Raw genomic sequence first — 25,642 nt, forward strand, 5'->3', positions numbered from 1 at the left:
AGGGCCTGTGTTTTAAGTTTCAGCTCCGTAGGTCACTCGGAAGGTTCCTAACTTTCTAACTTTGTACTTTTTACGCACCATAGACTTTGCATTGGAAAGTGCGTGCACTTTGAACACTGCACCCGAGTCCCGTGGGCCTTTCCCGACTTAGTCATTGCCAGTCTCGAATAGCTCCAGCGATTCCCAAGGCCCTAGGCCTCTTCCCTTTCCTATTGGTATCTCTTATACCACTTTCTTAGTATATGGTTTAGGTGGCCCCTAGGGCTCATCCATATTGTGCAACTTTTGTGTATTTTAAACTGTCTTGTGATTTAACGCTTGTGCTTCTGTGCTCATAAAGAGTCCAGGGGATTTTATAGTTAATAAATCAATATATATTTTCAATATATATCTGTGTGGTGTCCCTTTCATTTGGTATTCAAGGGGGTTGTGTATGGTATAACAGCTGGCTTCACATGCCTTTCAGAGTTTAGCCTAAGACTGCTTTGTCCACGTTACCACTAGGATAACTGGTCTACAAGGTTGAATTACAACCATCATCATAAGGGTTGCTTGGCATGGTACAAAGTGATCACTAAGAACTAGTGAGCATTATATACCAGGCCAACTTCTCACATTGGTGAGCAGCGGATTGGGATCTGAGCTTGCTGTTGTTTTACCATTACAATCTTTGAGATTATCATTTGAAAGATCATACAGGTACCTGCTAGGTACATATAAAACAAGACTAGTATACTTAAGTTCTACTGAACTTAGTTGTTGTAGAGCAAAGGGAGTAGCACACCCTAGCTACAACTACTAGATAGGTTTAGTAGGTAAACACCAGTGTAGGTAGATTGCAACACATCCACCCACACTAGAGCAATGTCTGGAGCAGAAGGGTCCAGTGGACTTACTCCTGTTGAGAGTGACCCTTCAAGGGCACCATCCAAATTTGCTATTTTTTCCTTTAAGGAATTAAGACAGCTTTGTGTCTTAAGGGGTCTGAAGACAGGGCCTTCCCCTACTACAGACCACCTAAGAGAGCTCTTAGACCAGTCTGAGACTCTAAAGCCCTCTAAGGCAAACCCCACAGGGAATGCTGAAGGAGGCCATCCTTCAGAGGATGACACTGTAGACACCCCTGCCCCTATCATCCTGGTAGATGAGGAAGCCTCCACCACTGGAGCTCCTCAGGTAGATGAAGAGGAAGAGGAGGAAGAGGAGGAGGTGGAAAGCAGTGAGTCAGATGATGACAGAAATAGTCAGGTGCTGGTCAGTAGACTGAACCAGGCTAACTTAAGCTTACTTGGGAATGAATCAGGTAACAACCCATTCAGACCCCCAGGTGGACTTAACCAGAAGCCTAGGAGGAGAAGGACTCACTCAGGCGACTCTGACAACTCCCATGCTTCTAGAGGTTCTCATGGTCACTCCAGAAGGATGATGACTAGCCCTCAGAGAAGGGAACATGAGGCCAAGCTGAGAGAATCTCAAATTAGAGAGGCTGAATTGAGAGTCCAGAGACAAGAGTTAGAAATTGCCCTGGCCCAAGAGAAATTTGCTAGAGCAAGACAGCCTAGAGAGAGTGGATTAGGATCCACTGGTGGCAGCAATATCCAGGAGGATAAAGACAGGTCCTTTGATACAAGAAACCTGAGTAAGATTGTGCCCCCCTACAAAGCTGGGGATGATATCCACAAATGGATGACTGCACTTGAGAGAGCCTGCATGGTACAGCAGATCCCTCAGGAGCAGTGGGCAGCAATCTTGTGGCTCTCCTTTGAAGGTAGAGGCAGAGACAGACTCCTCACAGTTAGTGATGAGGATTCTAGAAACTACATGGTCCTGAAGAGTGCTCTGATTGATGGGTTAGGCTTAACCACTGAACAGTACAGGTTAATGTTCAGAGATACCCAGAAGACACAGACTCAGGACTGGTCTGAATTTGTTGAGTGTGCCACTAAGGCTCTGGAGGGCTGGTTGCTGGGAAGTAAGGTTACTGACTATACAGGATTGTATAATTTAATTATGAGAGAGCAAATCTTAAGTAATTGTCAAAATCAGCTTCTACATCAGCACCTGGTTGACTCTGATCTGACCTCCCCACAAGAATTGGGTAGGAGGGCAGACAAATGGGTCAGAACCAGGATCAGGCCTAAGAATCAAGGTGGTGACCAAAAGAAAGAGACTACCAAGCCTCAAGAGAAGGGTGGGGATAAAAGTAAGGAAAGTACTTCCCCAGGGCCCCAAAACTCCAAGAATGGGGGTGGGTCCCAAGACACTTCTACAACCCAGAAAAAGCCTTATTGTCATACCTGTAAACAGGTGGGGCATTACAAAACAGATAACTGTTGTCCCAAGAATGGCAATAAGGAGAATATACCTCCAGGTAAGGCTCCAACACCTCCTGTCACTGTTAGCAGTGGTCCCCCAGGTGGTGGGAGCACCCCCAAGAATTTGGGTGGGTTTACTTTTGGAGGACAGGTGGACTCTGGCCTATCCAGGTCCCCTAACTCAGATACTCTTGTCTATGAGACTGGCATGGGGTTTGCCAATTTCACTGCTTGCCCAAACACTTTGAGCAAGTATAGACAGGAGCCCCTCATCAATGGCTTGAAAGTTGAGGCCTTCAGAGACACAGGGGCTAGCATCACCATGGTGGCTGAATGTCTAGTCCCCTCAAGGCAACTTTTACCTGATGCCAAATATCAGGTGACAAACATTGATGGCATAGAATCCAATCATCCCTTTGGCAGTAGTCAATCTTAGCTGGGGAGGTGTCACTGGCACAAAGAGAGTGGCAGTGTCAGCAAACTTGCCTGTAGATTGCCTACTGGGTAATGATTTGGAAATCTCAGCCTGGGCTGAGGTTGAACAGCAAACCCATTCTAGAATGGTAAATCTCCATGGAAAGGTTAGTGGGGCTGTAATGGCTACAGCCCCAATTCAAGATGTCCTTCCTGGAAAGGTTGGGAGGGCTGAGCAAACCTCAGCCCCATCTTTAGATAACCTCCCTCCTGAAAAGAGTAGCAGGGCTGTACTAGTAACAGCCCATACCCAAACTGAGTCTCCTCCTGAAAAGGTTGGTGGGGCTGTGATGGCCACAGCCCAAACTCAAACTGATACATGGGTAGTGAAGCCTGAAATGATGGATCACTCCACCCAAACAGAGAGCATTGAGGAGGAAGAGAAATCTCCCTCCCACCAGACTTTAGGAAAGGATCAGCCTCCTCAGGGAACTGATCTTACCCCTGATGAAGGAACTGTCCCAGAGGTTGTTAGGCCTGGCCTGACAGAGCCTCTGATGGCAGTGGACCCTTCTCAGGAGGGACCCAGTCTGGAGCAGGTAACCTGCCCCTCTCTACCTTGCCTTACTCAGCCCAGGGCTGCAGAGGACAAGAAGGACAGTGAGACCCAAAGGGCCCCCTGTCAAATAAAGCACCCCCATCAACGGATTAGGGGCACCAAAACTAGTAGCCCTAGTGAGGTGCAAACTTTAAAAACTCCTGAGGGATCCCCCTTAAAAGTAGTTAGGGACCTCCCCCAGATGGATATTGTTGGGCAAAGCCAAACCTGGGACCCTAAGGGCCCAAACCTGAACTGTCCCTCCAGTAAGCCAAACAGAGGGACTCAGCCTCCAGCTTTAGGTAGCCAGAGGTTGACCCTGAGAGCACAGTGCAACTCAGTCGGAGAAAGAAAGGCACACATGGTGGAGAGTGATTGGAGGAAGCTGAGCCCTACAGAGGAAACTCACTTCAGTACTCCATCCCAACACCAGCCTTTGACTTTGCAAAGACACACCACAGGTAGAGATTCCCTATGGTGGAGACCCTCAGATACCCTTAGGGTGAGGGATTGCTTAGTGGACCATGAGACAGGGGGTTACCAAGCCAGAGCTGGTACTTCCTTATATGGCCACTTAGGCAATATAGGCTTACCTGGTCAAGGATAGCCTTATCTCCTTTCGTTTGGGGGGGGGGGTTATGTAGGAAGGTGGATATCTGACTATGGTTACCCCCAAACTTTTTGCCTGGTGTTTAGCTGGTTTTTGACTTAGTTGGCCTGGGATCCTGCTATTCAGGGCCCCAGGCTGATTGCTCTCTCCTTAAAATGGACTCCATGTACCTTAGGTGCATAACACAATTGGAATTGGTTCACCTTATAGGCCCCTGTAACAGTGTAACATAGGTACCCAGGGCATAGGTGTAGCCAAGGCCTACCAGGGGCTGCAGCATGCATTGTGCCACCCCTGGCCTGGCCTCCTGATTTGACACAACTGGCTGATCACTCAGCTGAGGTAAGTTGGTGTAATCACCTCTTACTTAGATATAGTATCCCTATATCTAACCTTAAACTGGACACATGTTAACCTGTAAGCCATTCCTATGGAAGGCCCCTGCAATCCTGGGGGCAGAGTGCGTGGTTACATGTGAGATGGTGCTCTAGCATGAGCTGAGCCTGTCTGCAGCTGTCGGGAACCACTCCCTAAGCTGTTCCGGGATATTGCCATACCATATACTCTTAAGTGCATTATAATCCTCGCGGTTATATGCTATCTTTGGTTTGGCTTTATCAAAACATGTCGAGTAAGGTGTCATACGAATTGGAATACTATCCCCTCGACAGTTCTGTCGACGGGGATAGCATTCCACCCTTCTAGAGGGACACAACATGTGTGTAGCCTTAACCCCGGTTAAAGTTAACCAGAGCCTCAGCATCACAAAATGGATGCTGCCACCACAGACACATGTCTGACCTCCTGCTGCTGGGAGTCCTTCCAGCGAGGAGGGCCTGGACAAAGGGTTTCCTGCCTGGGGAGGTGCGAGCACCACCCCAGACAGGGTTTTGTGTATTGGGTAGGACAGGGCTGAATAGATTGAGACATGCCTGGGGCACACAAGGTGTCCCTGTGCATAAGCCAGCCCAAACCGGTTCTGGGGCTTTCCAGCCCCAGTCCTGGCGAGGAGCTGGACAAAGGAGAGGGGGTGTAACCACCCCCCTTCCTGGTCCCACCCATAGGGGAGGGACCTAGCAGGAGACCCACCCCTCAGATTGGAATAAGAGTGGGAGCAGTGCCATTGCACAGCAGATCATCCTGAATCAACTTTACACGAAGAAGAAGACTGGACTTCGACATTCTGCTGCACAGAAGACTGAAGAGAATCTCCCTTGTGGCCTAGGAGTGGCCACCCTGTGAACACAGGTACCAACCAGCAACTCGACGTCTGCTTTGCCGCCGCCTTCCGCCGGAGCCTGAGCCCAGAGCCCGACAAGAACCAGACTTCCAGACCTCTCAGAGCCCGATCCACAGTCCCTGCAAAGAAGGGACCCGTGGAGGCACCGAGTGACGTGGGACCGGACCTCTTGGAAGACACTCGAAAAGCTGACTGCGCAGCTTCTGAGGCATCCTCGACGTTGTGCTTTGGGGACTGAGAACCCCCACCACCGAGCAGCCCTTGCACCGAAGATCAGCCCTCCAGCATCTCCACGATCTGCGTGGGGCCCTTTTGCATTGTGCCACTCGACGCGCCATCCCGGCCACTAGCCACGTGGTCAGCGGCCATCTTGGCGACGAACCCGAAGATTTACACAGCAGGTCTGGTTGCTCCAGACCTACCCAAGCTCCTGTGAAAAGGAGCACCTGCTCTGACCTTGCTGGTCCGAGTGTTAGGCATCTTTCAACTTCTGCCTGGCTTGCCTTTGCCAAGGCCTGTTTGCTCCGATCAAGGTGCCGACACCGCCAACAGCGAGAAGCCTGCGTGGGACAGCTCGTGACCGACTCCTGGACGTCCTCGACCCCGGGTATCCACGTGGCTGCAGAAAGAAGCTACCCGACAACGCCTGTTTGCACCCGACATCGCCTGGTTCCAATCTGGTTCCACGGTAGTCACTGGCAGGTGACTTTGAACACTGTCCCCTCTGCTTTCAGGTCTTCACATCTTCAGATCCACCCTTGGATCCACCGGAACTCTTCGCATCGAGCCGCCTGCAGCATCTTCAGCTCCAAGCACCATCGACCAGCGTGACGAAACCCGACACTACTTCGACCCTGTGCACCCGCTTCCTGTGGGTGAGGTAACTCAGCTCCGCCGGTGCTCCTGCACTGGTACACATCCCAAGGGCCTGTGTTTTAAGTTTCAGCTCCGTAGGTCACTCGGAAGGTTCCTAACTTTCTAACTTTGTACTTTTTACGCACCATAGACTTTGCATTGGAAAGTGCGTGCACTTTGAACACTGCACCCGAGTCCCGTGGGCCTTTCCCGACTTAGTCATTGCCAGTCTCGAATAGCTCCAGCGATTCCCAAGGCCCTAGGCCTCTTCCCTTTCCTATTGGTATCTCTTATACCACTTTCTTAGTATATGGTTTAGGTGGCCCCTAGGGCTCATCCATATTGTGCAACTTTTGTGTATTTTAAACTGTCTTGTGATTTAACGCTTGTGCTTCTGTGCTCATAAAGAGTCCAGGGGATTTTATAGTTAATAAATCAATATATATTTTCAATATATATCTGTGTGGTGTCCCTTTCATTTGGTATTCAAGGGGGTTGTGTATGGTATAACAGCTGGCTTCACATGCCTTTCAGAGTTTAGCCTAAGACTGCTTTGTCCACGTTACCACTAGGATAACTGGTCTACAAGGTTGAATTACAACCATCATCATAAGGGTTGCTTGGCATGGTACAAAGTGATCACTAAGAACTAGTGAGCATTATATACCAGGCCAACTTCTCACAAATGTTAAGTAGTTTCACCACTCAAGTTTAATTTTTGGGCACAACATTGCTAATTTCCCCAATCCACAGGTATATAGTTGCCTGCCTCTCTGGCCTTAATTCTGATGAGTAACTTCTAACAAAATATTTTAAATGTCCATTTCATACTCTAATTCATGTGTGAGGTGTGTCTTGAAAGTAACTGATGGCAAAACGTGTAATCTCTGCCACTGCAGCACCTTGTAATGCTGATGATTGGTTCCTTTTCATGGTATAATCCCTACACTTTTTTCTTCTTATCCTACCTCACAATACTAGTGTATTCAACTTGCTCATCAATAGATGCCCCAAATGTCAGCCACAATGTTGGGGCATTTGCACCTTGCCTGATGGTAAACTTTATACTCAATGTTACGTATTTTATCTCACAATAATGCATTACCTATACACTGCCAGATGATAACCCTGCTCAGTCTACTTCGTATTTTGTCTCTCAGTGCTGGTCGTTATGTGACTCAATGCTGGTGCATTAGTACCTTTTCAATATTGAATCCCTGTAATGAAGTCTCCTTCACAGTCTTCCTAAAAAGACCAATAGGTGCAATGCTGCTCATGCGTTGTATCTCATGGATCACTGCATTGGTGTAGGGAAGCCTCTTCCGGTCCTCATAGTGAATGATCTGCGACTCTCCTAGGACATCATCCAGCTCCTTCTGAACATTCTCTGGAGAGAGATATTTACACAAATCAGGGAACTGCTGGCATTTTCACTGACAAATGTGTACATGTAAGATAGTTTTTGCAAGATAGTTGACAATATAAAACCATCCAGTTCCTCAACCCATCCTAATTCAGACCAACTGAGCTCAAACCAACTCATTGGAAGTGAACTCTGCTCAGTTAAATTGAAACCACCCGCGCCTAATGACATAAAATAAAAACCTCCATCCAAGTGCGGAAAATATGCTCTAGCATTTGAATTAAGGAAGAGACCCGTGCTCTGGGAGCGTTCTCACAATTTTGTTCATTACAGTGCCACGAGGATTAAGCACATCAATGCGCATGGCTTTACACAAGCCTTGGTCATGATGTGCATCGCCATCTTTGATGGTGCTTTAAACACATTGTAAAAAAAGTGAAAACAGACCGTTAAAGAAACACTGAAAACTAAACATATTTACATGATACCAAGAACATGTCTGCACAAAATTAATTCATAATCAATTTACCCACTAAAGTTTTGGAAATAGGCAAAAACTATAAATTCATCTACTTTGAAAATCATTAATAACTCAATAAACCATCAGTATTCCCCTGTATTAATTCATCAAGCCCAAGGCTTAAGGTTTAAATAAATTGACTCAACATACTTCACAGTATTTAACAGGCATATATCATAATGAACAAATATTCACATAAAGTATACCGCTTGTCAAACTAAATAAAAAAGTAAAAAATATATATTAAATTAATGAAATTAATTATATTCCTGTTACTTCATGATCTGCTCTCATGTACCAGTGGACTATCACAGGCAATCTCTGATGTATAGTGGAAGCTCACTACGGCAGGAGGGCTGACAAGGAGTTCAAGAAATATCATTATTTTATTCACTTATAATACTTAAATGAGAGGAACAAAGTATTTTTGTTTCTTTTTTTATTTCTTAGATTTGGCCCTTCACCCTACCCTTGTGGGTGCACTACCGTCTTTTAAAAATTGGTGGGGTTCCATGGATGATCAGTCAACCATCAACCATCTTTTGCCCTAGCATTTCTCCTCCCTTCTTCCAGAGAGGCACCAATAATCTTGCACAGTTGTATACAATACATTTATATGAATAATGTGCTAATAATATATGATTTAGTACTTTCTTTACTCTTCTATCTTTATAACCTACTGCTGTTTTTTCTTTTACTTAATTAAACATAAAATAAAAATAGTTTGAGATTAGTATAAAATGGTCAAGAATTGGTAAGTTTTATGAGAGACTTAGTGTCAGCTCTTGAAATAGGTGGTCACAGTGGTATGCCATGAGAAATAGCAGCCTGTGACTGAAGTATTGACTTTATTAGCAGCTAAAGCACAAAATATGTGTGGTCAGTGCATAATCTGGTAAATAGTTTGAGGTTTTCAATACCATTGGAAAAGTATGAAGAGAGCTAATTTATGCTTAAAAGAAAAATTAATGAGGAGAAGACCCAGCAATATTTTAGCACAAATAATAGCTAGAGAAAAGCCTATAATGGCCATGGTGTATTTAAAGTGCGCTCTTGGAAATCAAGATACCTATACATTTTGGCATTTAATTGAATGGACCTCATATTTGGCCAAAGAGATACTCGGTTAAATGAGAAGAAAACATTTATAAACTTTAAACTGGGACCAAAATTGGAAAGTGTGGGTGTTTTAGCATTGTGTTTTAAGTATGTGGCACATCCATTATGAGGTTTCTCATAATTAATCAAGAACAATCAAGATGTAAAACTGTGATCATGTCCTTTGAGTAAGGGTCACTCTTGGCACAGGTCTCCTTTTACAGTGTCCAAGCAGTCTCACTGTTCAGCCACGTGAGTGAACATCACACTTGATCTTCTATCTTCCACCAGGGCCACTGGAAGAAGAGACAAGCAATCTCCTAAAAACCTGGAATGAGTAAATGGGTTTTTCCTACTCACACCAGCAAGGCAGTGGTGTGATTTGATATAAAACAAGGGGTGACCCAATTTAGTCGAAGGACCTGGGTATCAAGTATTATAAAGAACAAGTGGTCCTTGACAGAAATTTTAACATGTAACAGAATTACAGCCTTAGTTCACGCAATTCTTTAGTCCGCTTCTAGATTAAATCTATATTGTAGGTTGAATAGATACATTAGCCCAAGTTGTCAAAAAAGTATCAAAAAAGTACCCAAACATTTGAGAATTCAATTGAATCCAGCCGGATTCTCTAATTTATTATAGAATTTGAAAAAAGTATTTTCACAAATCAAAATACAAATATTTACATATTATAATCAACAAAATCTTTCGTAGTATAAAAAGATGAACGTGCACAGAGAAAGATAAAGGTTTGTGCTCAGGTGATTGATCAAGGAGATCAGAAAAACAAAGATATAGAATTGTTTATATACAAGAATGAGCCTGCTCTAACCAACACTTGTAAAAAAAATTGATTCTTTTTTTACCAGCTCCTAGTTTTCAACAACATCCTCCATTGTCCTTGATTTGCACTATTGGCAAGGGGATTAGGAGGGAGACGGAAGGGAGAGGGGGAGAGGGGGGCAAAAACTAATAGATGCAGGCTCCAAAGGCAAAGTGTCGACGTTTCGACCCACACGTAAACTGGGTGATTATGTTCCTCAGATCAGGGTCTTCATCAGGACGGGATGAGGGAGTGGGAATTTTCAATGTGCACGCAGGTTAAAATAGTCAATTGGCACCCCTGTGTGGTGCACTACCATACATGCAATGTTTCGTCCGCATCAAGATTGTTTATTTGGGCGCACCAGTAAAATTACGGGCGGAGATTTCCAGTCGAATGTTAATGTGTTCACTCGATTGTATTCGAAAGAGCGCGGAGAATTCCACTCTTCTCTGCACGCTGCTGAACTCGCTACTTCGTCCTCGCGTTTGGGGAATGCTGAAGCGAACGGGTGTGGTGTGATTTGAGGCAGAAGTGTCAATGCATTTTTCAGGTTTCAGTCTTCCATGCGTGGGAGGACCATTGTTTCCACAAACAGAAGATAGAAATCTCAGTTTTTCTTTCTTGATAAACTCAAACATGTTCCTGTGAAGCATCTACATCATCTACTTATTGAATTACACCTAAATATCATGCATTGGGGGCTTGTGGGAGTGATATTTATCCGTTGCCACATAGATCTACTAATCAAGTGTTAAAATCGGGGAGATATTGGCACTGCTGCTATTCAGACTAGACACAGCATAGATAAAGAAAGCACTGAATTAAGTGCATAATTTTCTTAGTTTAGGGTGGCGATATTAAACGTATTGGACATGAGGCACAAAGGTAACTTACACTTTTGAGTAAGTTTATGCATTTGAATAAGTTTACTTCTTTTTTTGGTATTCAGAAACAGTGTTTTTGTAGTAACCCCCATTGGAAATAATGTTACAGGAAATCTAACTCTTTTAAATAGTTAAAACAGTTAAATAGATACATTAAATAGTGTATATTTGGTATTTAATTATAAAATATTTTATTAACCTGCTGTGAATTTGAAAAATAATGCAATTAAACATTTTAATGAACAATCAAATTAACTTTAATTCAGTCTGTGCATTACTTGTAATAATTATTAATGCACATTAAAAAAATATCACCACCCTGACTTCCACATTCAGGGCGGAGGTCTCATCATGGTAAAGTGTAAATGGAACAATTAATAATTGTTACACGTGATGTCGAAAATTAATTATAATTCATGTAATTAGTTGTAATAAAGATAATATGTTGCATTATGTTGAATTATGTTATACTTAATTAAAGATATTCTTACTTTTGCATATTTTTCAATAATAAATATGTCATTTTTTAACAAATTATCTTTGGAATAAATTTATATTCCTAGGTATTTTAAATAACCAACCTGATTTAAGGGGTCATTACGATCGTGGACGGACTTGAGTCCGTCCGCGACCCCAGAGCATGAGGGAACGTCCGCATGGGCTGCGGCATTCTCTCTGTGCAGATTAGGATGTGACCCCCTGGGTGGCGGTCACATCCTCTATTTTAACATTGCGGCGGGTGGAGCTTCAAGCTGCACCCGCAGCAATGTTAAAAAAGCATGCACAGCATTTGCGTGCACAAAGCGGCAGGCACCGCGCGGTGCCTGCTGCATTGTGCACGCAAATGCAGGGGGTACCATAGGTACCCCCCATGTGCACCCCCCACTACACCTAGGGGGCCCACAACGGGCCCCCGCAGTGCAGTTACACATGCTTTTCCACGGCGGAAAAGCCGCCGCGGAAAAGCATGTTCAAAAGCACATCTTAATCTGGCTGACTGTGTCTGAGAGACACCGTCATCATTTTAGTGCTTTTCCGCCGCGGTTGTAAGCCAGCCGCGGCGGAAAAGCTGCGGACCTAAACCATGACCCACCAGCCATCCTAATATGGCGGCGGGTCCTGGTGGGTCCGCAGAGGATTTTCCGCATCCTCCGGGCCGGCGGTGGCTTCCGCCGGCCCGGAGGATGCGGAAAATCCTCCATCGTAATGACCCCCTTAATGTAACATTCTTCCCGATTGGGTTTTATTTCAACTCCCTACCTCCATTATTTTGGGAGGGTGTTGCTATACCAGTGGCTGGTCCTTTGTAGTGCTGGCCTTACTATAATATTGTAATTTACTACAAAAGTATAAGTGAAAAGGGTTGGTTACTACAAAGGTTTGTGAATAGCACAAGGTCCCCCTTCCTGCAAATAAAGAATCTTTAAATGCTGTTTTGTAACTTGTATGTGTGCTGCTTGATGCTGCACATATAGAAGTTGTAAAACGGGTTTCTTTTTAAATGACAGCTCTGCATTTCATAGGCATTTTGCTGTTTCTATTTGTGCTGCAAAAGGGAGTACACATGGAACCATCAAAAACAAGCATTTCTCCTAATTTTGCCTGTTTAAGACCAGGTTTTCCCTGGTGCTAATTTTGGTGCTTCCTCCTATTTACATCACCCTTATAAATAGGGGGCAGCATCAAAATCAATGGGTGTTGTGGTGGAACGCCCATTGCCCTCCCCTTTCACGCTAAACACAATGTGAAAGGGTGCATTATTTACAAGGCAGCATTACATCACAGTAAGTATCAGTGAAAGAGATGTTATGGCAATAGGAGTTTTTAAATATGTGCCTGTGTGACTTCACTTCTGCTACTCATAGCATTTTGGTGAATTACTGTCATTGACTGTCGGACATTCTGCAAATGATGATTGTTTTGAGCTGTAAATAAACATTCATCTCTTAGTGGAATATAATGCACCCCAAATATAATTCTTTAATTGCATTTGTTAATCTACTGAACATGCCCATTCGTTAGACTTCTGAAATAATACCATGTAGGGTATAAAATACTTTCTGCAGTACCCTTCCAAGACCTCACCTTGGATTTCTAGGTATTTCACCATGTAAAGGAGTGCCCAGCGTAGGGTGGTGGTGGTGGTCTCTGTCCCAGCTACAAAAAAATCAGCTGCCAGGCGGACCATGTTATGCTCATTAAATGTAGAGGCGACATCATGAGAGTCCTGAATGGAATATTAATATGCAAATTCAGCAAATGTGAAATATTGAAACAGCGTATTGTGAAGACATCATAACTTGGGGAACCGATTAATAATGTGAAGGAGTCTAGTCTTAGTCATAAAATCAAATTGACGGAAATTAGTATGTTGAATTGCATAATTAAATTACACAGATTGTAGATTTCATTTTATCATAGGTACAGATAATATTGGGTTAGATAAATTAGGTAAGGGTATATTATAAACTCTGACATGGAAGCATAATGAATGTGGATGTGTGATCATGCTTGCAGTAGTTATGGTGAGATTAATTGATTCCTTTATCCAGAAGTATGGTAAGGAAGAAAGACTTAAGAAATCTGACGGATGGGCAGAATCAATAACCCTCCAATAGGGAGTGATTGGAAAGAGCAGTATTTCAAATTGAAAAGTGGAATGGAACAAATTAGTAGCAGATAAGAATTTTATAAAAGGAAGGAAGGGTGATAGAATCAGTGAAGGATGATGAATTTATTCGGGAAACAACCATTACAACGCAACTAAAACAACACACTACCACTACAGCAAAACTTTTACAACTCAGGATCCATTACAACACATGCCATTACAACGCATGCCATTAAAATGCAGCTGCTATTACAACGCATGCCATTACAACGTAAGTATGGGTAAGTATTTAATTACATTTTAACCCCTACACCATCCAACACTCACCCTAGTATTACACCCCCTGGAGTTAGAATAGTAATTTTAACCCCTACACTATCAAACACTTACACTACTGTTACATTCCCATTAATTAAAAAACAATACTTACCCATACTTACGTTGTAACGGCATGTGTCGTAAGAGCAGCTGCATTGTAATGGCATGCGTTGTAATGGCATGCATTGTAATGGATCCTGCGTTGTAAAAGTTTCATTGTAATGGTATGCGTTGTGAATGTATGCGTTGTAATCGTCATACATCCAATGTATTCAGCTTTTTTGTTCTGTAAAGTACTACATTTATTGCCTTTCACTTCCTTTGGACAGCTGTGAAACTATCTCTGTCAATAGGGTTTGGTTGACTTTCTGGGGCTGTGTTTGCAGTTTGATGCTGTAAGAACTGAAGTGAGTTCTAAGCTTGCTAAGGTTTTGGCCACTCCCATGTTGCGGAGGAAAATGCGTTATTCACAGAAGTGACCAGGGGCGGTAATATAGAATGCGCCTCACTCTCCTTGTCAGTGTGGAGGGCACCTATCAAAAGGTGCGCTTGATGTTTAGAAGTTGAGTGCACCGTATTATGTTGGATGTGCAGCCCCCTGCGCAGCCAAAAAGTTTAGCTGGCCTGGGAGCAGGGCAATCATCTGAAATATGGAGCTGCTTTGAAGATCCCCTTGCAGGCACATGGAACGTGCGTGGCCTTAACGACCACAGGAAAATTCATAAGACCGTGATTATTTGTCAAGGCACAACATCGACATTGCACTGTTGCAGGAAACACACATACCACTTGACAGCCCTATGTTGCACATTAGGGGGCTACATGGCAATATTCATGCAGCAGGATTTACTACACATGCACAAGGGGTTTCGTCATGGGTGAAACCTAAGGCGGCACTGACACTGGAGCCTTTAGAGACGGACGTGGACGGCCGGTTTGCAATCACAAGGTGCAGTAGGAAGGGTGTGGATTTTCTATTGGTTAATGGTTATGAACCGAATTACGACAACCCAGACTTTTACAGAACATTGACACTGTAGGCCTCCAGATGGGTGGACAACTCCTCTGGGGTGGGGATTTTAACGTAATAAGAGACCCAACACTGGACAAACCGGGGGGGCCCGGAGAGACGCATATCGGCGTTGGCTAGGGCAATGGAAAGCGCACTTGTGCGTTTCGACTTGTGCGATGTATGGCACCAACGGTACTCAGATAAAGGGGGTTTACGCACTATTCTGCATACCATGATATACACACTAGAAACGATTACTGGTTTGCTAATAGGCGACTGCTTCCAAATATTCGTACATGTAAGATCCTCCCCGTACATACTCAGACCACTCCCCGCTGCTTCTGATTATAGACACCCCAAGGATACTATCCCTCCTTATACCTGGAGATTTTTGCCATATTTTTTGTTAGATACTGTCCTCAAGGAAGAAGTGGCCAAAGCTATTGAAATATTCTTTGAAAAGAATGTGGGGTTGATGGATAGCTTTCAGATTGGGTGGAAAACGTTTAAGGTGTATAAGAGGGGTGGTTATGTCTAAACATGCAGGAGTACTTAGGTCGATCCGCAAAAGTCTTTCTGATCTAGAACAGAAGCTTATGTCCCTAGAAAAGGCTCAGCAGGCTGGGTCCAATGAGACAATCACACAAGAGATAAAACTGACCCTTGAAGCGTGTCAAGAAGCGGACGACACAGAGGTTAAACACTTGGGCAAGTACGCTACTGCCTGAGTATACAGTGAGGGGGAATGCCCGGGGACAGTGCTTGCTAAACTCCTCAAGCAGCGTAGGGATAAGTCGGTGTTGCCGGGGCTTATGACCGCATACGGATATGGAGGACCGATTCCGACAATATTACTCTAACTTATATGCCACTCGCAATGGCAGCAGGGAGGAGCACATGCTTGACTATCGCGTCCATATAAAATCACCATGGCTGACTAACACACATCAGCAATTTCTAATGAACCCCATTGAAAGGGAGGAAATACTTCTCGCAATATTGAACATGAGAGCCGGTAGCACGCTGGGTGGGGATCTGCTGACAGTGGCCTTTTACTAGGCATATCTTGAGAAACTGCTACTGCAACTGACTGACAGCACTTTTTGAGGATATGTGTATTTCTGGGACGATGCCACCTTCTATGAGAGAAGCGATTATAGTTGTGATCCTGAAACCGGGGAAGCCTCCTGATGACTGTGCACCCTATCGCCCCTTATTCCTGCTGAACATGGACGGGAAAATATTTGCAAAAAAACTTGCAAACCATTTAATCCCTTTGATGCCCACCTTAGGGGCGCCGGAAAAAGCCGGTTTTGTATAGGGCAGGAATCCGACCGATAATTTACGTACGGTGTTTGTCACCCTAGAGCATACTGACCGGAGATCCCCGCTATTGCGTTTTTTTAGACATGGAAAAGGCGTTCAACGCTGTCGAAAGGCAAGTACTTCTTAAAATGGGAGTGGGGTCGATTTTTATACAGTTGATTGGGGTATTGTATAACTCCCCCATGGCTGGAATTAAAATAGGCACCTTGGTTACAGCCCCTATTCCAATTTCCAGGGGTACTAGACAGGGTTTTCCCTCGTCCCCCATACTATATGCTCTAGTTGCAGAACCCCTGGCCTGTGTGCTTAGAGAATACCATAGCAATAGGGGCATTAGATTTCTAGGCTATGAGCTGATAGTATCCACCTATTTGAACGACACATTACTGTATGTCCTGCACCCTAACAGTAACCTCTCCCCAATACTTCGAAAGGTGGTACTTGTTGGCACTATGTCTGGTCTGCGCGTTAACTGGACTAAATCCATTATATTTCCCCTTACACCGGCCATGGTAGTTTTTGAACCTGATTACGTGCTACACTGGTCCACGGAGGCGGTTAGATATTTGGGAATTAGGGTGCACACCGACTCGGAATTGGTGTTCCACGGAAATTATGGGCCGGCAATGCGCAAACTTGAGGAGGACATTGCTAGATGGATCCAACTACCCCTATCCTTGATGGGTAGTGTGTCCATTATGAAAATGGTTATACTACCACGTTTCCTGTTTCTCTTCCTGAATATCCCCATGGTATTGCCCAGGGTGTTCTACCAGCAAATTAAAGTCCCTTATGATCAATCTAGTGTGGGCAGGCAAACAGGCACGTGCAAGGTGGCAGATCCTTATTCTCCCATGTTCTATGGGAGGACTTGGTGCCCCCGACTTTTATTTATATTACAGAGCTGCACAAGGTGCACAGGCATATCATTGGATTCATGGGCCCTTTGACATACCACATATTTGCATAGAATCTGCGGTGGCGGCCCCTCGGCCCCTCTGCCACTTCCGGGTTTGATGTTCACACCCCAGATAGAAGATCAGGGATTATTGACTCACTTAACACTATTATGCATGCTTGGCATTACTTATTGCAGCTTTAGGCTGGAGTTATTCTGGAGTTATTCTGTACTCTCCCGTTGCCCGACTGGACTGGTGCCTGTGGCTCTCGCCATGTAAAGACAAAAGGGTTGTTAAGGCTATGAATACTCTTGGAGCACAAACTATAGGGGATCTCTTTCTTGATGGCGTGGCTAAGAGCTGGGGGGACCTAGTAACTGAGAATGAGACACCGACAACGCTCACACATTTCCAGTTTCACAGAGTTAAACATGGCCTCAGCGGGCTCTTGGGGGAGGACATGTCAGAACCCCCGGAACTTCCGGCCCTGACGAACCTTTTTGCAGCAAAGAGGCCAGCCAAGTTGGTTTCCAGAATTTACCAAGTCTCAATGTCTAATAGAGGTTATAGTTACACTAAAGTTCGCCTGGCTTGGCAGAGAGACATAACAGATGATATATGGACATATTGCTGCACAAGCACAAAGCGTATATCCCTTAACGGGAGACATAGATTATTACATTTTAAATTTCTCAACAGGATCTATTACACCCCGGAACGTCTACATAGGTATGGAGTGAGGGAAGAGTTGACATGTGACAGGTGTACCGCAAGCGCAGCTGATTTTTTCCATTTAGCCTGGACATATCCGGGGATATCTCGCTTTTGGGAACTAATGTTTGCAGAATTGAGCCGAGTGACAGAGCTGGTGCTAACGCCGGAGCCTGCGCTTGCTATGCTTCGCTACTCCAAACCTCTATCCAAGGGGACACGCAGACTGATTGATATGGGTTTATTATTAGCTAAACGGTGAGTGGAGAGCTGCTGGTCACGAGGACCCCCTCCTAAAATAGCCCAGTTGTCACGTCATATACTATATTGTAGTACACACACCAAAAATTATAGTGACCTACTGCCACCACGTTACAGGACGAAGAACTTTTGGAAACTATATGAAACATGTGTGGTGAGCAGAGGGGCAAACGGGGAGGGTCATGGAGGTGGGGAGCGGGAGGGTACTCAACCTGTGACACTGATAGACAAGTAAGAGACTGGAACAGCAATGCCTATGCTCTACATTGATAGGTAATGCTTTGTGAGGTCTGAGATTTACCCAAAATTAGGAGGGTGGTGAGGCAACAGGGGCATATGACGTGGGCAATGTCTATTAATTTACTGCTGAGCGTACTGTACAGGACATTTCTATAAGCTGAGTGTTGCTGCAATGGTAACACAATTGTATGAGTCTCATGTTGAGTTGCACAAAAAGAATAACAACATTAAAAAATTAAAAACATGTTTTAGTATAAATACCCATTTGCATGAGAAACCAATCAGTCATAAAGATTCCTGTTGTGTGACATTTTTTCTTATCATCGCTTTTTTTTTTAATGTACATTATGTACAAAGCACCGCCTGGGAGCTTGACCAGAGCAGCCAACATTGCAGAAGCAAACACTTACTGTTGATATTTTTGCATGGTAGAAATCAATTAAGTCCTGGGGCTCCTCAGGCACTCCATTCTCTTTGTGACTCTGAATTTCCTTCTTCAAAAATTCTTCCACAAAGGTATTGCTCTTGAAGACATCCTGATGAGGTCCTGGAAGATGGCGCATCAGCCAGGGGAATGCATCAAAGAGCTGGAGTGAAAGATATTTCATTGATTAAGCAGAGTGTCCTTTCTGATCATACATTTAACTAAAATATTGTAGGAAATTAACAGGATACCCCCTGAATGTTCTTGTTTGACACAATCTGAATATAATACAGATGTATTCTGAATTATCGGTAGGCTTTCATGAAGCTTCACACTCTTATTTATGTGAGTAGGTGTGTGGGACAAGTGTTGGATTGTTTGCGTGCCTAAAACAAAATTAAATTAAAAACAGCATTGTCAGAAAACCTAGAATATAAGAAATAATCTGTTATGGTATCAACAGTACAACTACAGTAACAGAATGTAAGAATTAGGCAAGAGAACTTTGATTAAACCCAATCTAAACAAATTCTGATAATCTGTGTATTCTCGAAGGAAAGCCTTGCTGTCATGGTTGAGCTCAGATTTCCTACAGTGACTAGCGTTTATTTCTAGGTACCATATTCTAACAGTGTTAGAACTCTGCCACAGCTCACATCATTTTTGAGACTTCTCTCCCACACCTTCAAAGACCCCTTGTCCATTAACCCTCCTTACTCTACCTCTTGTTTAAATGGTCCATGCTCAGCCATTCTTCTAAATCCTTTTGTGCCCACCACCCACAAACGAGTCCCACAACAACAACAGATCTTTGCTACTTGTGTCTAAAAGCATTATGGCCGAGATACCCGCCACCCCCTCTCAACACAATCCCCAAGAATTGGGAAACCGGAAACAGTTCTTGAACTTTTGGAAGGCGGGAAGGGAGTCACCCTTCCCGGCCGTATTTATTAAAATATGAAACAAAAGAAAACATTAAATTAACAGTTTCATATAATGTACAATTTCATTTCCACATTACGATGTTGGCTAACCTTAACAGATCTCTAATACAAAGGTTCTCCTAGCCGAACTAACATCCTACTAAACATTTGACTTGAAATTGTACATCCTAACGTTAAGGGCCAACGGCAAGGTCGTAACCGGTGTCAGATCCCTAAACCAGAAATACCCCCCTCACTTGTGAGAGGAGCGACCGCACAGAGGCGTACCTCAAGTGCATCTACCAATTTCCCTTTGTACTTGACGGGGGCCCCAATAAACTTGACGCCATTTAACGGTCGTTCGAGGACTCGTGTGAGGTGTCTAAAAGGTAGCGTAAACCCCCTCCCGCACCCCACACAACTTACCCATCTGCCGTCGCAGATGTCCTGGCCCCGGGAAATTCCCCAGGAGGGGCCGTAGCCCCTCCTATCCAGGAAGGGGCCTTGACCACCTTTCCTTTCCTTCCGGCGGCCTCTCCTTAGACAGGACCGCCTCCCCATTGAGGGGCCAATTGGCCACCTCCCCCGCGCGCTCCCATCCGTAATGGGTGACGCCCCCTCATAGGGATCTTCCAATTACTGCTCACCGATCATGACCTTACCGCCCGACCAAAATAAATACGACAGTTCTACCTAAGTTACTAAAATTTACAAAGCAAAACAACATTTATTATCAAGCGTAAATACTGATCAATCCTTGTTCAAAATTACTTTATTTGCAAAACATACTGAAAATAACCAATCTTTATTGCATCGTTATGAAATTTCACGACAATCATCACAACCTGTAAGAAAACAGAGAAAACAAAAGATACTATATCAACTGTATCTACCACGAATCGCTGTCCTCAGGGGCTGGTGGGTGGGTCAAAATTGCTCTTCGTTCCGTCTCGAGCTCACGTGCAGCGGGGAGGTGCAGCTTCAGAGCACAGGAACAAGAGGATGCTTTCTTGGCTTCCGCTCCTTTTATCCGTCTTCAGGGTGGGCGTGAACCCGCCCCAGCCTGCCTCCGAGGGCGTGGCCGGCCGCGTTGGTGTCTAGGCCAGCCCACTCTAGGGCGGGAAAAAGGCGCGCCCCGGCTACGCCGCTTCGGGCATACCAGCCGAGACTCGCCTCCCGCCCAAGATGGCTTCCCGGGGGGATCGTGGTACTCCACCATACGTTCGGGGGGACCGATTGGTCGCCCCTTTCCATATGGCCGAGATACCCGCCACCCCCTCTCAACACAATCCCCAAGAATTGGGAAACCGGAAACAGTTCTTGAACTTTTGGAAGGCGGGAAGGGAGTCACCCTTCCCGGCCGTATTTATTAAAATATGAAACAAAAGAAAACATTAAATTAACAGTTTCATATAATGTACAATTTCATTTCCACATTACGATGTTGGCTAACCTTAACAGATCTCTAATACAAAGGTTCTCCTAGCCGAACTAACATCCTACTAAACATTTGACTTGAAATTGTACATCCTAACGTTAAGGGCCAACGGCAAGGTTGTAACCGGTGTCAGATCCCTAAACCAGAAATACCCCCCTCACTTGTGAGAGGAGCGACCGCACAGAGGCGTACCTCAAGTGCATCTACCAATTTCCCTTTGTACTTGACGGGGGCCCCAATAAACTCGACGCCATTTAACGGTCGTTCGAGGACTCGTGTGAGGTGTCTAAAAGGTAGCGTAAACCCCCTCCCGCACCCCACACAACTTACCCATCTGCCGTCGCAGATGTCCTGGCCCCGGGAAATTCCCCAGGAGGGGTCGTAGCCCCTCCTATCCAGGAAGGGGCCTTGACCACCTTTCCTTTCCTTCCGGCGGCCTCTCCTTAGACAGGACCGCCTCCCCATTGAGGGGCCAATTGGCCACCTCCCCCGCGCGCTCCCATCCGTAATGGGTGACGCCCCCTCATAGGGATCTTCCAATTACTGCTCACCGATCATGACCTTACCGCCACAGGCCGGATAGTTGACCGGCTATCCGGACCCCCCACGAAACACTCCTACCTAAAGGTCATGCTGTAAACTCCTTAACCATGCTATGAAGTCTCCTATGAGTAATTCGTTCCCCACCCGGGACAAATGAACACCGTCCCCCAAATACATACTGTCCCCTTTAATACAACCATGCGAAACAGAATGCAGTGTACTTGAACGAAACAATCGACTCATTTTATTATTAATTTTCCTTACTGAATGATTCAGCGCAGAAACAGAAATAGCCCCCCGCCACACTTTCCGTGGGATCATATGGGACCATGCAATTGTGCACCCTGGAACTCTTCTCGCCAACCAACTTACCGTGGAAAGCATCGCCTCAAGAAGAAGTCGTCTACCAGTGGCCACCAAATCATTGCCCCCAAGATGTACTATGACTACAGACGGCGGTGACCTTGTCCGCCCTAACAAACCCTCGAAATATGATCGAAACTGGTCAAAACAGAGCCCGCCCTTTCCGTAGAAGGATACACTGTACCCGTATTCCCCAGCCACGTGAATCATGTCACCTGCTTTGAATACGTCCGCGGCACGCCTCACGTATGAGTGGCCCACGACCCACACCTCCTTTTTCACAGCCGGCAATGTCTGACCGCTGGCCCCCCGGTGTCGGGTCGACTGGACAGTCCGCCCCGCCTCGTAGGCTTGCGCAACTGAAAACCAAACAAAAACAAGAAGCGTGAGTACATCATTACAGCTTCACAACATGTGCAACCGCACATACCTCTTATAACAGTTCGAGGACCAACGCCCCACACGTTTTACTTGTTCAACGTTCAGACCCCTGGCTGTAGCTTCCGTAGCAGCCCCTATCCGAAAGGAATGGGTCCCAAAGTCGCCGGGGTTCAAGCCCGCGGCAGAAATCGACATCGCAAGCACCCGCTGAAACTGAAACCTCGTCAGTGGGGTGGCGTCAGCGTGTCTTAACAAGGCCCCCCCCCATGCTGCCACCCTCTGTGCTAAATATTCCTCTACGCACCCCACAGGGCACATGGCAGACCCGGGGATCCTCTGGATGATTACGCAGTCCCCGATTGCATCCTGATCGGATTTGGACCTGACAAACGAGACCGTCATTGTCTCCTCCCTGACCTGAATGTGTTCCCGGCACAGTCCCCCCATCGTATCCTGCTTGTTCCTTGCCACTAATTCGCTTACCCGCATAGCCCCATGGAATGCTAACGCAAATGCGGCTCGGAACAACACTGCTTCGTACTGGGATGAACATGTTACCGGTAGCACGGATAATAACAGGGCCAACCTATCCAGACCTATCGGGTGCCTATCGTCTACTCTGCGACCCTCAAGGCGTTGCCACCCACGTAGCGCTTTTTGCACAACGAAAGACGCTGTCGGGTCCTGGATCCCATGAGCCCTTGCCATGAAGGAAATGGCGGCCCGATGCCTCTGGGCCGTAGCTACTGACTTGCCTGCGTGACGTAAAGAGAGCAGGAATCTCACTACACACTCTTCCAGACCCCAAAGCTCCCTCCCGGCAGTACCCAAAAAGGCCCAATAGGAACGGAACGCCCCTTCATATGCCTTCCTCGTCCTGGGTGCTAAACTCTCTCCCACGAGGTCTTGTAGTTCGGGGCACCGAGAGACCAGAGAGCTTCGGGAAAGGGTGCCGCCACCGGGTCCGCTGTGGGCAGAAAACCCCAGAAGGCCTGCATGCGGAAATGAGAGAGCGCATCAGTCGCTTGGTTCATCACCCCCGGCACGTGTCGCGCCCTAAACAGTACATTCAGTTGCATGCACAACAACACAATTTCTTTGAGCAGTCTCAGAATCAATTTGCAACGTGCTGCCTGACTATTGATACACTCAACCACGGTCATGTTATCAGACCAGAACACCACAGAGTGATCCCTAAACCCCTCAGGCCATGTCTTCAAGGCCACCAGAATAGGGAACAGTTCGAGAAAAGCAATGTTACTCGTCAACCCGCACTCATGCCACCATGACGGCCATTTTTGAGCCGACCATTGTGTACCCAATATGGCGCCAAAACCCATGCTCCCCGCCGAGTCTGTCCATAGCCCCAACTCCTCGGAAGACACTGCTGGTTTATTCCAGACAATTCGCCCATTGAAATCCGCCAGGAATGCAATCCAAATGCGCATGTCCTGGCGAACCTCTGCCGAGAGTCTCGTACGATGATGTCCTTCCTTCAAGCCGACCATGGACTGTGCGATCGAGCGGGAAAAGGGGCGCGCCATTGTCATTACTCTCAGGGCAAAATTCAACTGACCCACCACCTGTTGCAATTGATGCAGATTCACTTTCGTTGCACGAATACATGTCTCAAGGGATAACCTGAATTTTAACACCTTTTCCTTAGGTAATCGAAAACAACCTTCCACCGAGTCGAGCTCGATCCCCAGAAACTCGATCAAGGTCGAGGGGCCCACCGTCTTACCTGGCGCCAATGGCACACCGAATTGATTCATTAGGACACAAAATTCATGTAAGGCCTGTCCACACTCAGAATCCCCGGCTGCCCCCAGAAACAGAAAGTCATCGAGATAGTGCATAACATATTGAAAACCTGTCTTCCTCGTGAATACCCACTGCAGAAAACAACTGAATTTCTCGAAATAGGCACATGAAATCGAGCATCCCATTGGCATACATTTATCCATGTAATAGCGACCCTGAAACTGAAAACCAAGGAGACGCTGATCGTCTGGGTGTACCGGGAGCAACCGGAACGCTGACTCGATGTCCGATTTGGCCATCAGCGTCCCGGGCCCCAGGCGATTCAACATGGCAATGGCCTCATCGAAAGATGCGTACCGCACCGAACATACTTCCGGGTCTATTGCGTCATTCACGGAAAGACCACGTGGGGCTGATAAATTGTGTATCAGCCGAAACTCATCCGGGTCCTTCTTGGGGACCACCCCTAGAGGAGAACACACAAAATTAGCTACTGGTGGCAAATCGAATGGACCGGCGACGCGACCTCGAGTCACCTCTTTCCCAATCTTCACCTGCACCACTGCCGTGTGCTGTAAGACCGACATTTGATTCTTACAGTCCGGTACCCCCTGAAAATCCCCCACTGGGATGCGGAAACCATATGAAAACCCGTTCCGTAACACCCCAGCGGAAGCATGATCTGGGTATTCGCTGAGCCAAGGAATCATTGCCATGGTATCAATCGGGGTCGGTAAAGGCGCCCCTCGGACTATATTAGACCTGTTTGGCGCCTCCCTTACCACCGTTATCACCCGTTTTGGCTCTGCACATGGACTCAGGATGGGATGGCTGCCCGCACCCCCCACACTCATGTCTGAATTTGCATGACCCCTGGGGCCTGGTACATTTGCCCCTGTTAAAATTCCAACAGATCCCCCTTTTACCTGTGTTGCCACTCGGCTTCGTGTGGAACTCGTTACCTGTACCCGTCCGAAAGGGCGTCCCAGAGTTTTGGCGGGAGGATTCCCCCCCGTTACTCCCCACTAATGGCACCTTCAACATCCCTGTACTCTCCATTTTTTGCCAAGACACAGAGTCGTAACAATCCCAAGACAACAACGGGTTGTGTTCTTTAGCTTTTCTAAACAGGTTATCATAGCAGAACCACTGATTGCCCCCATATGCCACAGAATACTCCATAATACGTGACTGATAAATGGGTAACTCGGTCAACAACTCAGGTCTGCGCTCCCCCATGATGGAAGTAAAAATTCCCCACGCTCTGCCCCAAGTACCAATGGTCTCGTCAACCTTAAAGGCGGCCATTTTTGCGCGCCAAACACTCGGATGCATGAGCTCCTTTTGACTCTTTACATGCTCGATCTCGTAATGGTCGGTAAGCAATGAAAACATGTTTACATATTTATCCGCCCAAATCAATTCCTTGACTTCTAATGGGACGTGCTGGGCAATCTTCTCCTTTCGAGAAGGTGCAGACTCCCCCCCCCGCAATCGGCAATGGCCCCTTACCTGAAGTAGACCCCACGCTTGTCGCCGAACTTGGGCCTGCTGTACTTCCAACCGCCGGGACCTGCGGGGGAACAGGAGGTGGAGTCTTTGCAGCCTCCCTAGATTCCCGCAGTTGCCTCATCACTGCCCGGGCGTCGTCAGCCGTGGCGCCCTCGCTATCGTTTCCCAACCACGCTGCCAATTGCGCCGC

General features: G+C 46.1%; 1 protein-coding gene across 2 annotated transcripts in view; it reads right to left on the reverse strand.

Annotated features, from left to right (window-relative positions):
- The window catches only part of LOC147684130 (cytochrome P450 2J4-like), a 148,886-nt gene that overhangs the window by 13,743 nt on the left and 109,501 nt on the right, over nucleotides 1-25,642 (reverse strand). For both annotated transcript variants that reach the window (XM_086944520.1, XM_086944519.1), the window contains 3 exons: nucleotides 18,515-18,691; nucleotides 12,812-12,953; nucleotides 7,232-7,419 (listed from right to left, as the gene is read on the reverse strand). In XM_086944520.1, the coding sequence (XP_086800646.1) occupies nucleotides 7,232-7,419; nucleotides 12,812-12,953; nucleotides 18,515-18,691 (507 nt within the window). The remainder of the gene's footprint in view (nucleotides 1-7,231; nucleotides 7,420-12,811; nucleotides 12,954-18,514; nucleotides 18,692-25,642) is intronic.

The sequence above is a fragment of the Lissotriton vulgaris genome, chromosome 11 (genome assembly GCF_964263255.1).
Source record: "Lissotriton vulgaris chromosome 11, aLisVul1.2, whole genome shotgun sequence".
In the NCBI taxonomy this organism is placed as follows: Eukaryota; Metazoa; Chordata; class Amphibia; order Caudata; family Salamandridae; genus Lissotriton; species Lissotriton vulgaris.